The sequence below is a fragment of the Leptinotarsa decemlineata genome, unplaced genomic scaffold (assembly GCF_025532065.1).
Source record: "Leptinotarsa decemlineata unplaced genomic scaffold, Ldec_3_MD MMD2_tig00003348_RagTag_RagTag, whole genome shotgun sequence".
In the NCBI taxonomy this organism is placed as follows: Eukaryota; Metazoa; Arthropoda; class Insecta; order Coleoptera; family Chrysomelidae; genus Leptinotarsa; species Leptinotarsa decemlineata.
In genome coordinates, this window is record NW_027412588.1 from 2,533,423 (window position 1) to 2,548,807 (window position 15,385).

Below are 15,385 nucleotides of genomic sequence, written 5' to 3' on the forward strand. Positions count from 1 at the left end.
AAATAACGCATTGGAAACTCCTCGTTTTGTCATCATCGCATTCCAAAGTACTACCACATCTGAAGATAGAACACAAGATATTACAAAATTCACAACTGCTGATATCAATAGTATTCGAGTATACTTGAATTCTGAAGTTTATCCATATGAGCGTTGGAATTTGAATTTCGATAAAAAACTTGATGCTCCTGCTTATTATGCTTTTGAGAGTTTCCAGCGAAGTTATTATGATAAAGATATGAGTGAACCTCTGATGGACATTGGACAATTTAGAGAGAATCCACTATTCGTCATCGATTGTTCCCATCAACCGAATGCAACAAAATCATCAACTATTGATATAAAGATTGAGTTTGAGACGAGGAAGACCAAGTTTCCAGACAACACTAAAGTATATGCATTAATTTTGCATGATACAGTTTTAACATACAATGCATTGGATGGTTCAGTTCATAGCAGATATTGACACTTTTTTTTTCACTCTATCATGTACTGTTTTATGATCTTTTTTTTTTATTTGTAACTGACTTATATCGTGTATTGTATTTTATATCATATTTATTGTTTTGTAATCATTTTCTATTGTATTTCATCAGATTTAAATAAATAAAACATGAAAATAATACAAAGTTTTTTATTTGACATTATTTATGATTTACAGGAACATACAGACTATCTAAAATAACTTCTTCCTCATAATCATCATTTTCGCGACCATCTTCAATTTCCTCTCGATTTTCATCATTCAATTCAAAGTGATGAATAATCCATTCTGGCAAGTATGGTTGGAGGCTATACAGGAATCTTCTTAGGTTCAGTTCAATCATAACCTCACAAAGTTGCCACAATTCCAATTCATTATCCAAAAATTTGTTGCAAACTTCTGCACCACTCCAATAGTTCTCAGCATCACGAAGGCATAATTCGATTTGTTTTTCATCATAGCATACACTCATATCATAAACGCTTGCATGTTCGGCTCCATCACCCAACACCTTCAATTTAGACGACAAATGTTGAACCGATGATTTGAGATCTACAATATCGACCCAATCTTGACTTGCGTACTGCATCCACATCTTTAAATGGTGGAACTGAAATCGAATAAAAAAAACAATAAGCAACCTCCAATTTTTCAGTGATATAATACTCACATTCCCATTTTACTTGTAGTTACAAAGTGAGTGTATTCAACTAAGTTAGTAATGTTTATATTTCCATATAATTATCATCTAATATATGAATATTAATAAAACAATAAGAAATTCGTTATAATTACTATTATTATTCAATCATATTGAATTTGACTAGAGATCGCGTTTTCATGCCAGCAAAACTTTGTTGGCTCTGTCCTAAATACATCATCGTATATTTACCACCTGATGAGTTGATACAAGATATATCGTCATCACTGAATTGCAACGAAATACGTTTTGGTAGCCATGTTTTAAATAATTTATCATTGCTCACATCTTGCAAAGTTAATAAAATTGATTTACCAAATCGTGTAGAATAAGTTGACATATTTTTAATTATGTACACTTCATCAATTGGCAATGATGATAAGGCCTTTTGCTCTAGTATTTCAACCTCCTGTACAATCAAATTAATTATTTTATTCAAGTCTACTTTTGAAACGGACATGATGAAAATATATATGAAAATATAAACAATTTCCAACAGACAAATACACTCACCGTCTTCCTTCTATTACGAACTGAATAACACTCTACCAATTGCTAACTGCTGCAGATATATTCGTCTACTGATTTCATAGTGTGCCAGGCATTTCTTTTATATTAAACAGTGTGAGTCACCCCCACCATGAAACCGTGAAAGATTCACATTGCTAGTTGCTATCCACTAGAGATGCCTGACGTCACAGCCAAGCCCATCTCCCAACTTGATGCGATAACAGTTGCCGGTACGAGCAAGCAGTGGTCGTTGCGGTCTCGGAGAGGGTAGACGCTAGGCAAACGGTCCTCGGCTGCCGTTGTGTCACCATCGATAGCGGGGCTAGAGCGAACCTTCATCGCTTCGGGAGAGGTGAGGGCAGACCGATGAATACGCATTACTCTGCCACACGTCGTGGAGTGAACATGTCGCTCTCTAGCCGTTGAACGGTTATTGCTGTGACGTCACTCCACTACTAACTTGGTGCCCTAACACCGATGGAGCATTTATTACTTGGAGGATCTTCGAAGTATGCAGACGTATGTTTGTACATAGACAAACAAGCACATGATGAAACCCTGTACCGTGCATTCTCCTACACACAAACATAAACACACAAAATCTCATATGAAAAAAAAATCTGAACGATCCATGCACCAGACACTTCAAGGTCACAACGCCTTGACTTCACTGCACAACAAAAAAACTTCACCAAACAACAACCAATAAAAAAAGCAATTAATACCTCATAGTGGTGGGGGGAGGCCGAGAATCAGCTGTAAACAACTACTAACAACCCTACTGCGTCTCCCAGAATTACTGTATCTACGTATAATCTGATTGAAGTATATTGAACAAACTGAAAAATATGTTATATTGCTACTTTCAGATTAGAAATATCTCTACAAATAAAAAAGTTGTATATATTGACAATACCGCGTCTGACTCAGATTACGACCTTATCGAGTCCGATGTATATATACTTTCGTAGTTGAACCTTTGCTGCACAAAAATCTATTATACTCATATATTATGATAATTTTGTTGCGTCCGCCCATGTTGCCAAACTTTGCTGAACTAAAGTTTTCTAATATTCATCATCAACAGTATTTTTCACTATTCTAATTTTCTTCAATAAGGATCTCCTGCGCCTTACTAACGAACAATCTGTAATTTAGTGTGAAATAAAAAATGGACTGTATTAATTTTTTTTAGAAATGTTTATTATTTTCTTCTAGATTTCGTACTAGATATTTGTATCTAAGTAATTTTCTGATTGATTTCATTATAATTGTTCTATTGTAATTTAATTTAGAAATTTTGGCAAATCATAATCATTTAGCTGAACCATTTGTCAGTTAAACTCAGATAAGATATCATTGATTTTATATTGTTTATCTTTCAGCCGAAAAAAATCAAAAATTTTTTTGTATGGTCGTCACATTTGCTTTCGTTATTTTTTCAATTTCAGGTTTTACAGCACCATCTAATAATTCAGTCCGAAATAGTTGGAATCTTAAAAATCAAGTAATCGTGTTTTCTCCAACTTCGTCCCAAATTTTATTAGGTATTAGTTTACGCACCAGAGTTTTCAGGAATCTCAATAAGAAATCTTTAAACATCATTTTGTCCCTTCCGAAAAATCAAGTCAAATTTTTTTTAGTGAAACGGTTTTTTTTAAAATAAAGATAATAATGATATAGATAATATACTAAAAGCTGAAAAATAATTCGATAGGATCTAGGTATCAGTCATCACACAATTCTCCTCATCAGTCTACGGCATTGATAAGACAAGTAATAAAATCGTTTTCCCAAAAATGGAGAAGTTTTATCACAAAATAGTCTCTCCAGGCACTGAAGATTCGTATTTGGTGATATTCAAATCCACAAATTTCCTACAATTTCAAATGGATGAATTTTTGGACGTAATTGATGGATATCCCCTTCCAGAAACCAAAACTGTATTTTTTGCAGTTGGATGATGGTTCTGTACATAATGCAGGCATCATCAAAAACCTTAATGGATGGATATGGCCAAGGTAGTAGATTGAGTGGCCACCTGGTTGTTTGACCTCACTTCACTCGATCTGCTCATGGAGAAATCCTAAGCAAAATGTCTAAGTGTTGGGTGGAACTGAACACAAGAATTCAGAAAGTTTGAGCTATATCATCGAACACATTAAGAAATGTTTACAAACGATATAATGAACGCATTGCTTGAACAGAGGTTTGCTAGAAGCCACAAAAGTTCAAATTATTTTGTAGTTTTGTATCTTCACTGTTCATTGTACAATAATTGTTTGTGAATTGTTAATAACTGATGGTTTTTCGCCAAATAATGAATACAATTATTTCAATTATATTTTAATGTCTATTTTAATGTCTATTATTTCGAATCCAGTCATATACTCTGCTAGTTTTCCATCGAACAATATATTTATTTTTAACCACAAGGTATTTTTTTTAATTATTTGTTTTTTCTCATCTTATAAATTTGTTGGGTTCACTTTCACCTACTATATATTTTGATATTAGTTTAATGTATAGTGTCACCAATTATTTCAGTCTATTGAAATTGAAATGAAAATAAAAATAGGCATTAGTAATTGCAGTGAAAATCGAACAGATTTTTGCAGAAAATATTTATTTAATATTTTTTGAATACACATTTTGAATAAAAACTTTAATTTTTTTCCATTCCTTGTTCTTCAGTAACTCTCCAGATTCTTCATATAACTTTTCACATTCCCATTTCTTTGGTGGTATTTTCTGTTTAATATGTTCAAAAAAATATTGTTTAACTACTTTTTTCTGTTCCTCAGTCCAAGGTACATGTTCTCTCTTCCTTCCTTTTTTAATTTTACCTCTGGGCACATTTTCTTTTTCTGTAACCATGAATTTCTTTGTCTTTTGTTCGTTATGTTCAAGGTCATTATCTTCGTACGTACTCTCCATTTTTGCTGTTTCATTTGATTGTTCCTCAATTAGATCTCCTTCAATGTTGACATCGATTTCGTCTAGCGTTTTTCCTTTAAATTCATTCGAACACCCATTTTCGAGGAGAATGAGCAATTTTGAAATTTTGGCAACTTGATGAATGTCATCTGGAAGGCGATACGAATTTTTGTGAACTCCAATCGTGTGGCCCATGAATGTCGCTAATTGATCGATCTCAGTCTCTTTCATCGAGAAAAGTTGAGAAAGCGTCGCTAAATGCTTTCTTAGTTTAGTACAAGTGATGGAGGATGGGTTTTTTGCACCACTTGAATGAGCATATTTCTGTAAGAATTTATATCCTGCAACAGACGTCAGAAAACCAGGTTTACCAAAAAGAAATGGGTTTTTCATGTCGACAAATTTTGGTCTTAGAGTCAAAAGCAAACCAATATGATCTTGGACGTCACAACTGAATAAAACTGGGACCCCCCTGCCTCTTTTTCCTCTTATAACTACACGTTTGAAAGATTTCAAAAGAATCTTTTCTGTGGGGGTGAGGAGAGATTCATATTCATCATAATCAGTTTTGTTAATGCATTCATTATATGAATACAACGTCATTCGCTCTAATTCACCTGGTCTCTTTCTATTAAGCAAAATGACTCTGCAGTAAATTGTTTCTAATAAGGTGGTGAATGCCTTTTCATCATTTTCATTATTATTTAAAGATGTAATTGCATCCTTTGCCCTCTCTATTAGATGTACCCTCAATTTTTTGAGATCATCAGCTAGGGGAACTATAGTAACCTTATTCCACTTTTTAATCGAGAGATCATTTGCAGCCTGGTTAGAAACTTCAAATCTCCAATTTGAAGTAAATAAATGAATCATGTTTTTAAGATCAGATTCCACTTCTGCTGTTGATGTTGAAATGTTTGTTGTCAATGACAGTGTGAGAGCTATTTCACAACATTGTTTGAGTGAAGTAGCAATATTCATTGCAAAAGTGGGTGCACTGTAAGCATCTTTTACTTCGTCGTACTGTGCAACTTTCTTTGTTGCTTCAACAAAGTAATTGAAATATTTTGGTTTTAGTGCACCAAAAAGATTAGTTATTGATGGATCAATTTTTTTCATGAAAAGTAAGAGCCTTGAAAGCTCTCGCATTTTTCTCGAAGTAACTAGAATGAAATGTTTTTCCCTATGAGTTTTTAGATATCTTGATCCGAAAGCGCAAATCAGAGGATCTTTCTTTGCCTCCAAACTAATTTTATCCGCTCTCATTCGGGGAAAAACCTGTTCTTGCATCTGCACGTCAACTTTTTTATTAATAATTGAAGCTAGATGACTTTGACTATCAGCTCTATAATTGGATCCTGCACTTGTACCCAAGCATCTTTTTTTATGACGATATAATAATTTTGCAGAATAGAAACCGTGACAGTTTTGGCAGGGTAACAAATTATCTTTGTTGATTTGAGGTGACCTAACTGGTTTATAATAACCATTAACATTTTTCAAATAATTGCCTTGCTTTCTCAGATTATCAATAAGCAGTCTTCGTTCTCGTGATTTTGGTGTTAACGCCATTATTTTTTGAACTTCTATCTCCAACGAGTGATTTCTCAGTATATGTCTTGCATAATTCTGAATTTCTTGCTCACAGAAGTAACAGTAGTCAGGTTTTCTTTTAGGTTTTTTTTCAATTTTGTTTATCAAATTAGCCTCATTTCTTGTCACTGGTTGGTTTTCTGAAGAATGATCGTGTGTTTCATTTAGATACTTGCTGTCTATGTATAATATTTGATCATAATTTTTTTGAAAATTATCATTTTTATCCAAGTTCGAGTGTTTAGGAAAATGTTCTCCATTGGATCTTTTTGATACGTCAACAGAACTGTTTTTTTCATCAGATAATAATATGAATTGTGAAATTGAAAGATTTTCGGAGAAATTTTCCAGTTTTCTTATTATAGGTTTTTGAGTTTGTTCAGATGAAGATCGATGATAGTTAATAGATGAACTTCGACGGCTCGAACCAGAAGAGTTAGAAGATATTTCACAGAAACGTCGTTTCTTTCTTTTTCTTTACAAAAGACACATGATTTTAATCACTATTAATACAAATTGAATTCATATACTAACATATTGGGAAGGACTGAATGAAGGATCTTCGTCTGAATCATCTACTGGTGAAAATGTCTAAAAAGAAGCAAATAAAGAATTAAATAATCAAGTAACAAACAACGCTTGAACAAGGATACATAGATAATGAAGCATTTCTTTGTAAAACTTTGTTACGAATATTTCATTATTCAATAGGTAGAATTACCTACTTCTGGCGTAAAATGATCATAAAGGGAACAGTTTTTCCCACATACCAGGACTAAAGCACTTGTCTCGACGTGTGTTTCGGTAACCAAGTTAGCATCATCAGAAGACGACTCAAAAAGTCATGACTGAAATTTTTAGTCATCTCCTGATGACCTGATGAAGGGGTCAGCGCCCGTCGATATATATGCTCTAGAACTTGTATTTCGGAAAAAGTGTTCACTTCGTTAACGAATTTTTCATCAATCGTTATGATGAAGAAATAGGTTTTATACAATATTTTCCACAAGAAATGTTGACCCGCCTGTTTTTCTATCAATGATGAATACTAGCTTATTCTTTCTTGATTATTTCAAATAATTTCATAGATGTATTTCAACACGAACTAAGAATTTGTAACATGTAACATGTAAAAATATAACTTACATCTTTTTCATTAAAACATTCAATGTCTTTCGAATTCTGGTATGATATCTGTGTAACTAACCGCTTCTGTAATGAAATAGTTCGACATGAATAATGACTAAGATATTTCACTTTAATTTGAAAGCACTCACATTTTTCTTTACATTCCATGCGATGAAATTTTCACATGCTCTTTCTTTTGGTTCTTTTTGTTTGATTTTCAGGAAAGAACTAATTTCTTCTTTGAAATTAGCTGTACTTGTTTTGGAATATTTCTCGTCAGATGTCGTTTCTATTTCTTTGTCTGAAGGAGTGGATAACTGAAACGAATATTTAAAAAAATATTTTATCATATTTGCATAATATAATTTATATACCTCGAATTCAGAAAAGTCGATTTCTGGAGGAGGACTCGATTTATATGAGGCAGAATCTAGATCATTTGATATATTTCCACATACGTTTATCTTTCCATTATCATGTGTAATACTTTCCTTCTGGTGCACCTTAAAAAAATTATTACACTGAAAGTGAACGAGAAAATTTTGTGAAATTTGTAAAAGGATTATCTATTCAAATTAATACATCAAATTTGAATTTCGAATACTAGCGTTATAAATGAAGTAACAGAAAATATAATCTTTCAAAATTTCAGATTTGAAATGAAAAAAAGATTTTTGTGTAGCACAAAATATTGCTTATCAAAAATATATATATTGTTTTCTACACTTGCTCTTGAACCGTTCTATTTCTATTGTTTTTTTCTCAGTTTTTAATCAATATTCATTTTATCCATTCAAAATCAAAAAGAATAACTTCACAAAAATCGCGTGAGTGTTTTTTTGATAATGTCAATTTGTTAAATGTATTCATCTTTTTGGAAGTTTCTCATCGAATGCTTGTTAACTAATTGAAATCAAAATTGTTCCAGTAAAAATAACGAAAAATATTAGTCTTCTGATAACCTATATTTTTCGATAATATATAAATATCATTTTCTCACGATACCACACAACTATATTAAAAAAACTACCGAAAAAAGTCCATTATGAGATAAATATCATGAAATGAATCAATTTGAAATTGTATTGAAACACCATAATTGATTTTGCAAAATTGTAAAAACTCGTTGAATCAATATTATTGAAAATAACAACTGAACTATTGTACTATGAGAAATTCCCGTTGAATAATGATGGTTGCAAATCTGTGGTCGTGTCAAATATTACTCTCAATAATGTAGTCTAGTCAGACCATCTAAATATAAGTAATCGGGTATCATTTAGTCTTATGAATGAACCATAATTCTTCGGAAAAATATGTTACCCTTTTTTGTCAATGAACTATGGTTCTGTTAACTAAACAATTTTTTGACAGATGAACCCCAGATAACTTATTTGAAATTAATAAACTAGGCTTTTTTAACTCCTGGCAGTTGTTTAAAAGCTTCAGAAAAGACCCTTCAATCGAATTTTCACCTATTTATTGATAATTTTGAATAAAATCACTTTTTGAAAGGCTTAAAGGCTTCAGAAAAGATCCTTCATCCGAATTTTCATTTAATTATTGATAATTATAAATAAAACCACTTTTTAAAAGATTAATGAGAGAAATAACGAGTTTTGAGACATTCACTTTCTGAAAAAATTATTGCCAAAAATGTTCACATCTACAATTTTAATATTAAAATAAAAAGTGAAAACTACAGAATTGAGTTGAACGGATCAAAAATAGGAGCAAACAAAATTTACAGAAATTTAGATGAACATTTATTCAAATACTCATCTGAAAATTAGAATCAATATTTCATTAGAACTTTCAATTTGTTTTTGAATAACAAATAAAAAATAAATGAAAATATTTATTCTAGATATGAATCAAAATTAATAATGAAAAAATGAACCTTCAATATTGATAATTGAATTTTTTTAAAAATTTAAAATCATTATTTCCATTCATTTACAAGAGGTGGGACTTTCGCAATAAATTTCAACTTCTTTCACAATTTTTTCAGAATTGAAAAGCCTTTTCTTTTATTTTTATTGAGACGACTGTTTTTCAATAATTTTTAGTAACTACAACCGCAATCGAAAAATCGTTTAGGTTAAAAACTAATCAGTATATTGAATAATGAACACACTTTCCTACGTTTTAAATATCAACAATTAGTTATCATCTACTTACAAGTACATTCGATAATATAAGGATTTTTTCTTGAGTTGCTCTTTGAATTGGTGGTAGAGGTACATTGCACATCCGATTCTGGAATATTCGGGTGGTGTGCACAGGTTCCTTTCCTGTTCTCTAAAAATGTTTCAAACATTCAATGACTTACGTACTCTTAAGTAATTATTTCACGCTTACCTGCCTTTCTACCATTGAAATAATTTTATCTTTTCGAGTAAACATATTAACCATTTAGTCACTGAACACACTGCAGAATATATGCAAATGATGGGAATACCGTTCTCCAACAATGTTGCCACGTTTCAACTGAGTTTTAACAAGAGTATATATTTCATACAAAGATTGTCACGCCCCTAACGATAGAATCAAAAACTGAAAATATACATTTTCGTTCAAAGTATGTATAATACTGCGTCCTCAAGAGGTTTTTTCAAAACAGCATATCTTTTTAATGACGAAAGGCACTTGAATGATACTTACACTACACAAAACACGAATTGGAAATTCATTGTAATCTGAGCGTTGATTTCACCTAGATGGACTATAGAGGACAGAAACTGAAAAAACAATACTGCGTCCGGTATATGGCCGCAGCATTGTACAGGACGCACTAATGTATGGTGGCAAGCCCATGTACGGATGCAGCATTGTTAGCGGGATATATATATATATATATATATATATATATATATATATATATATATATATATATATATATATATATATATATATATATATATATATATACATATATATATATATATATATATATATATATATATATATATATATATATATATATATATATGAATATTTATATATATAGATAGAGATTTTATCAAGTGTGTATGATACAAATCAAGAATGGAATAATTCGTGGACACAACACTCAGAAAAAAGGGGCCAAATAGCCAGAAACACGTGCCCGCGGTTTGCCACCCTTTTTTTTGAGTGTTGTGTCCACGAATCATTCCATTCTTGATTTATATATACATATATATATATATATATATATATATATATATATATATATATATATATATATATATATATATATATATAAAAAATAAATAGATAAGTACTCTTTGATCATTCCCATATTGATTTCAATTTAAGAGCCACCGGTATACAGCTGTTTCAGCCTATTGGGCATCGTCAGTACCGGGCAGGCGGTCCTCGATTGAAGACAAAATGAGAAAAAACCAAGAAAGTACTTGATAAAAATAGCTGCGTAAACGCAAGCGAAACATAAGTGGAACCACCTATTGGTGTGACACCCAAGTCAACTTGCCAAGTTTTTATGTCAGTGTTGGTGTTTTGACCAATCAACCGACAACTGCGGTAGCAGAAATTTGGGAAGCTAACCTGAAATGCCATCGGAAAACGAATCCACATGTTTCTAGAAATGATATGAAATCTAGATTTCATTTCAGGTTAGTCTATTTATATAGACTACATTACTTTCGGCATAACTGATGACAATGAAAAAAAAGACAATAGTAGCAGAAATATTTTTTTAGTTGTAAATGATACATATTAATGGCGAAGAACATTCAATAAATAAACGAACTGATATTGACAGTCTCAGCAAAATTTACACATACCTACTGAAATATAATAAAGAAAATAAAAGATCTATAGTCTATTTCAAAAGAGTGTAGAGTAATAAATCATGAAGTGTCATAAAATTTGCCTGAATTTCGTTGTCGTCCATGGGCGTAGGCAAATCTTAGGATTATTAAACTTAATAATTGAAGTAAATTAAAAATTACAGACATAGATAATAATAAAAGGCCATTTTTGGGAAGTAATTTGGTCTAAAACTAAGTACCTACATGTATTTAGGTAAGTAAAATTTCTTAAAAAAAGATTAAGATTAATTTTAGTGGTTCTTGTAAACTTATTTAATATGCAATTTGGGTTCATATACTTGAGCATGATTTCTCAAAAAAGGGTTAACACTTAGTTCCGAGGTGCCATGTCATTATAATAATCCCTTTTTGACCCTGCCCACCAATCATGCAATACCTATTAAACCCAGGTAATTAAGAAAAAGGGTTTAAATATATTGTAATGGTGTCTTAAACATTCGAGTTATAATAGTAATTGTTACTACACCAATTAAACGTACATTGATATTGTGATATAGAAATAGTGAAAAAGTTATAAAATGGGGACATTTACTCCAAAGAAAAGAAGTGTAAAAAATTCTCCGCTATCTGTTTGCGAAAAAGTTATAATTTTAAATGTATATGATTGCATAAAACACGATCACCCTAGTTTGTCTGTGCAAGAAAGTGTTGAGCGATGTGCCCGAATGACTGGAATTGGACAGTCCACGATTTTTAAATTATTGCGAGAAAGAAAGATATCAGGCCAGGTAAGTCCATGCAAGAGAAAATCAGGAAGACCAATAAAAATCTTAGATGAAGACACCAAATGTGACATTCGAAGAAAAGTTCATTCGTTTTATTTTAAAAAGGAAATACCCACTCTTGAAAAAATATTTATCGAGATAAGCCAAGATAACGATATTCCTTTGATATCCAGAAAACTTTTATGGAAAACTTTAAAAAGTATGAATTTTGCCTGGGAAAAGCACAATCGAAAGGCACTATTACTGGAAAGTGATGAAATTGTTTGCTGGAGACGAAAATATTTGACAACTATAAAGCAGTACCGCAGAGAGCAAAAGAAAATTTTTTATCTTGATGAGACGTGGATAAACGAAGGTTATATAGTCAAAAAAATGTGGCAAGATAAAAATATAACAAGTTCTCGCCAAGCTTTCATAGAAGGCCTTTCGACGGGTATTAAAGTGCCTTCGGGAAAAGGGAAGAGGCTTATAATTGCTCACATTGGAAGCGAAGACGGATTTTTAAAAGAAGGTTTGTTAAGCTTTGAGTCGTGCCGGACGGGAGATTATCATGAGGACATGAATTCGGATGTCTTCGAAGACTACTTCGGGGAAATGTTAAAATTTCTTTCAGCTGATTCGGTCGTGGTTATGGATAATGCAAGCTACCATTCAAGGCGCTTAGAGAAGGTACCAACTTCAGCTTGGAGAAAGCAAGAAATTATTAACTGGCTGTCAAATAAAGGTATTCAGTTTGAGACGAATTCAGTAAAGAAGGAACTACTAGCCATAGTAAAACAACATAAATCTCGCTTAATGAAATATGCCGTAGAAGATGTAGCAGAAAAGTATAAAGTAACTGTGCTGCGCCTACCGCCATATCATTGCGAATTAAATCCTATAGAACTTATATGGGCACAAGTTAAAGGATATGTTGCAAGGCACAATACCTTATTTAAAATGAAAGATGTCAAGGTATTGTTTGATCAAGCCATTATGGAAATCACATCAGAAAACTGGCAAAAAGCAATCCAGCATGTTTTAAAAGAGGAAGATAAAATGTGGGAACTGGACAACTTGGTCGATCAGGTGGTTGACCCTATAATTATAACACCAGGGGATGATGACAGTTCTTCGGATGAAGACTATACTGATGTAGAATAATTTAATTGAATTGTAAATATACTGTAGCGGGGTAAGCAATCTGGACAGAGACCAGTGTATCAGTGACAGTGACACTTTTGCTTAGGTTAGGGTTTAGAATTAAGGGTAGTCTGAATAATTATTTTCTCGGAAGGTTCTCGAAAATTGTACCTAGTAATCTCTAGGACATTCAATTAGGGTATAAATAGAGTGTTGTTAAACGTTAAGGGAAATTCACAGTTTTAGTATTGTTCAAGTGTCAAATTGTAATAACGTATCCAGTAAAGTTCTTGTCGTTTTTGTGAATAAATTGATTTAGAGTCCCCACAAGTGTTTCAATACGTAAAGTTCGTTCGTGTGTGTTTGTGAGTATTTCCCGATTTCGGTTCGTATATATTTTATTGTTACATTTTATATTTTTTTAATAACACTGTTCTGCTGTATTAAATTTTTATTTCCTTTAATATAATTTTTATGAATGCATATTCTTTTGGCAATTATCCCACTAGCGCGCCTCTGGCTCAGTATTTATCCGTCGATAACAATGGACAAATCCCTTAAAACAGGGTGATACCTACCTGCTCTTTATGAAACGACATAATTTTGCAATGCGGACTAGGGAAGTGACAGAATTTATTGACGGATCACCCTGTAGCGCTTTTGAATACTTAATGAGATTTTATTACTCTACACTCTTTTGAAATAGACTATAGTAATTCGACTAGCATTCAGAATTTTCCCACTTAACATTGTCAGCCAAAAATTTCTATCAACTGTCATTATTCAATGTTTTTCTATCTGTTTTTGAACTTTTTTATATTTAATTCTCACGTTAGTATGTTCTCCATATTTATATATTTTTTACAAGATATATAATCTTGAATTTCACTAGTTCGGACTTTCATTGTCTACTATATAAAATGATTTGAAATCCCTGAAACAACTAAAAAAGAAAAATTGAAAATAAATAGCTGAAAATAACAATTGTATTAACCAAAATAAACCTGAAATGAAATAATAGTGAAATAAAATACAAGTAAAAATAGAACAATTGAATAAATGAAAAAGAAGAAATGAAAAAAGAAAATAAAAATAAAAATTGGAGAGATTTCAAGTCACGTTAGTTCACGACGTTTCGATTGTTAGTATCTAAAATCGTCTTCGGGTGATGACTTTCACTTATCTCCGCTTTCCATTTTCCGCTTCACTGGTTCCGTGAGAGATGACCGTTTTGGCGGGAGTTGGCCATTTTTCGCTTGATGATGGGTTTCCATATGTTGCGTATTTCTACGCTAGCTTAGCTGAATACGTTGTTGGACAACATGTATGCGGCTTCCTTGAATTTTCTCCTAAACCAATGTTCCTCTCTGTTCAAGATCTCAGCTTGGGACCACTCGATGTTGTGTTGATGAGTCCAAACATGGTCTGCTATTCCTGATTTGCTGGTTTCCCTTCGCTGTGTGTGTTTTTTGTGCTCGGCAATGCGAACATTCAATGGCCTCTTAGTTTCACCAATATAGGATTTTCCGCACTCACAGGGTATCCGGTAAATGCAATTCTTGGAATCGCAGTCCGCGTTTGGGGGCCTGGTTTTCGTGAGGCTGCTACGGATAGTGTTACCGGATCTGAAGCAGGTTTTGATGTTGTACTTGGAACCAATTCTTCTTATCCTCTCCGATAATCCTCTGATGTAGGGAAGTGCAAGCACTGGTTGTGACGGCTTCTCTTCCTTGCGAGGCTCCTGCTGTCTTCTAGCCAAATTCTTTTCTACCATCGCTTTGGAGTAGCCATTCCTTCGAAGATCATTTTTGATGGTGTCCAGTTCCTCCTCGATACCTTCCTTCTTATTACAAAGCCCAGAAGCACGATCTAATAGAGTCTTGATGATTCCCCTTTTAGTCGATTGATGGTGGTTGGATTCATGGTTCAGATACTGTCCCGTATGAGTGGGTTTTCGGTATACAGATGTTTCCCACTTAGTGTCGGTCCTCTTCACCAAAACGTCTAATAATGGCAATTAGTTGTGGATTTCCTTCTCCATTGTGAAATTGATGGAAGGTCTCACGCTGTTGATGTGTTTCAGGAAGGCGTCTAGTTCAGTATTTCCATGGTTACATATTATGAAGGTGTCGTCAACATATCTCAACCAGACTCGAGGTTTCTTGTGGGCTTCTCCAAAGGCCAGAGTTTCAAACCACTCCATATATATGTTGTCTATGACTGGTGAAAATGGCGATCCCATTGGCAGTCCCTCATCTTGTGGCCAACTCCCGCAAAAACGGTCATCTCCCACGGAACCAGTGAAGCGGAAAATGGAAAGCGGGGATAAGTGAAAGTACTCGAACGACCT

At 32.8% G+C, this 15,385-nt stretch overlaps 1 protein-coding gene and 1 long non-coding RNA gene across 2 annotated transcripts; both read right to left on the reverse strand.

The window, feature by feature from the left end:
* Positions 1–3,507: 3,507 nt before the first annotated feature.
* LOC141483402 (uncharacterized) lies at positions 3,508–6,203 on the reverse strand. Its single transcript, XM_074178053.1, has 2 exons — positions 4,393–6,203; positions 3,508–3,571 (listed from the first exon to the last, which is right to left on the reverse strand). Exons 1-2 carry the CDS (start codon positions 6,201–6,203, stop codon positions 3,508–3,510), a joined length of 1,875 nt encoding a protein of 624 aa, XP_074034154.1.
* Positions 6,204–6,758: 555 nt separating this feature from the next.
* Positions 6,759–7,921, reverse strand: LOC141483446 (uncharacterized). The gene is made up of 2 exons (XR_012466093.1): positions 7,371–7,921; positions 6,759–6,815 (listed from the first exon to the last, which is right to left on the reverse strand). It is a non-coding gene; the product is annotated as an uncharacterized lncRNA (long non-coding RNA).
* Between the last annotated feature and the right edge of the window lie 7,464 nt (positions 7,922–15,385).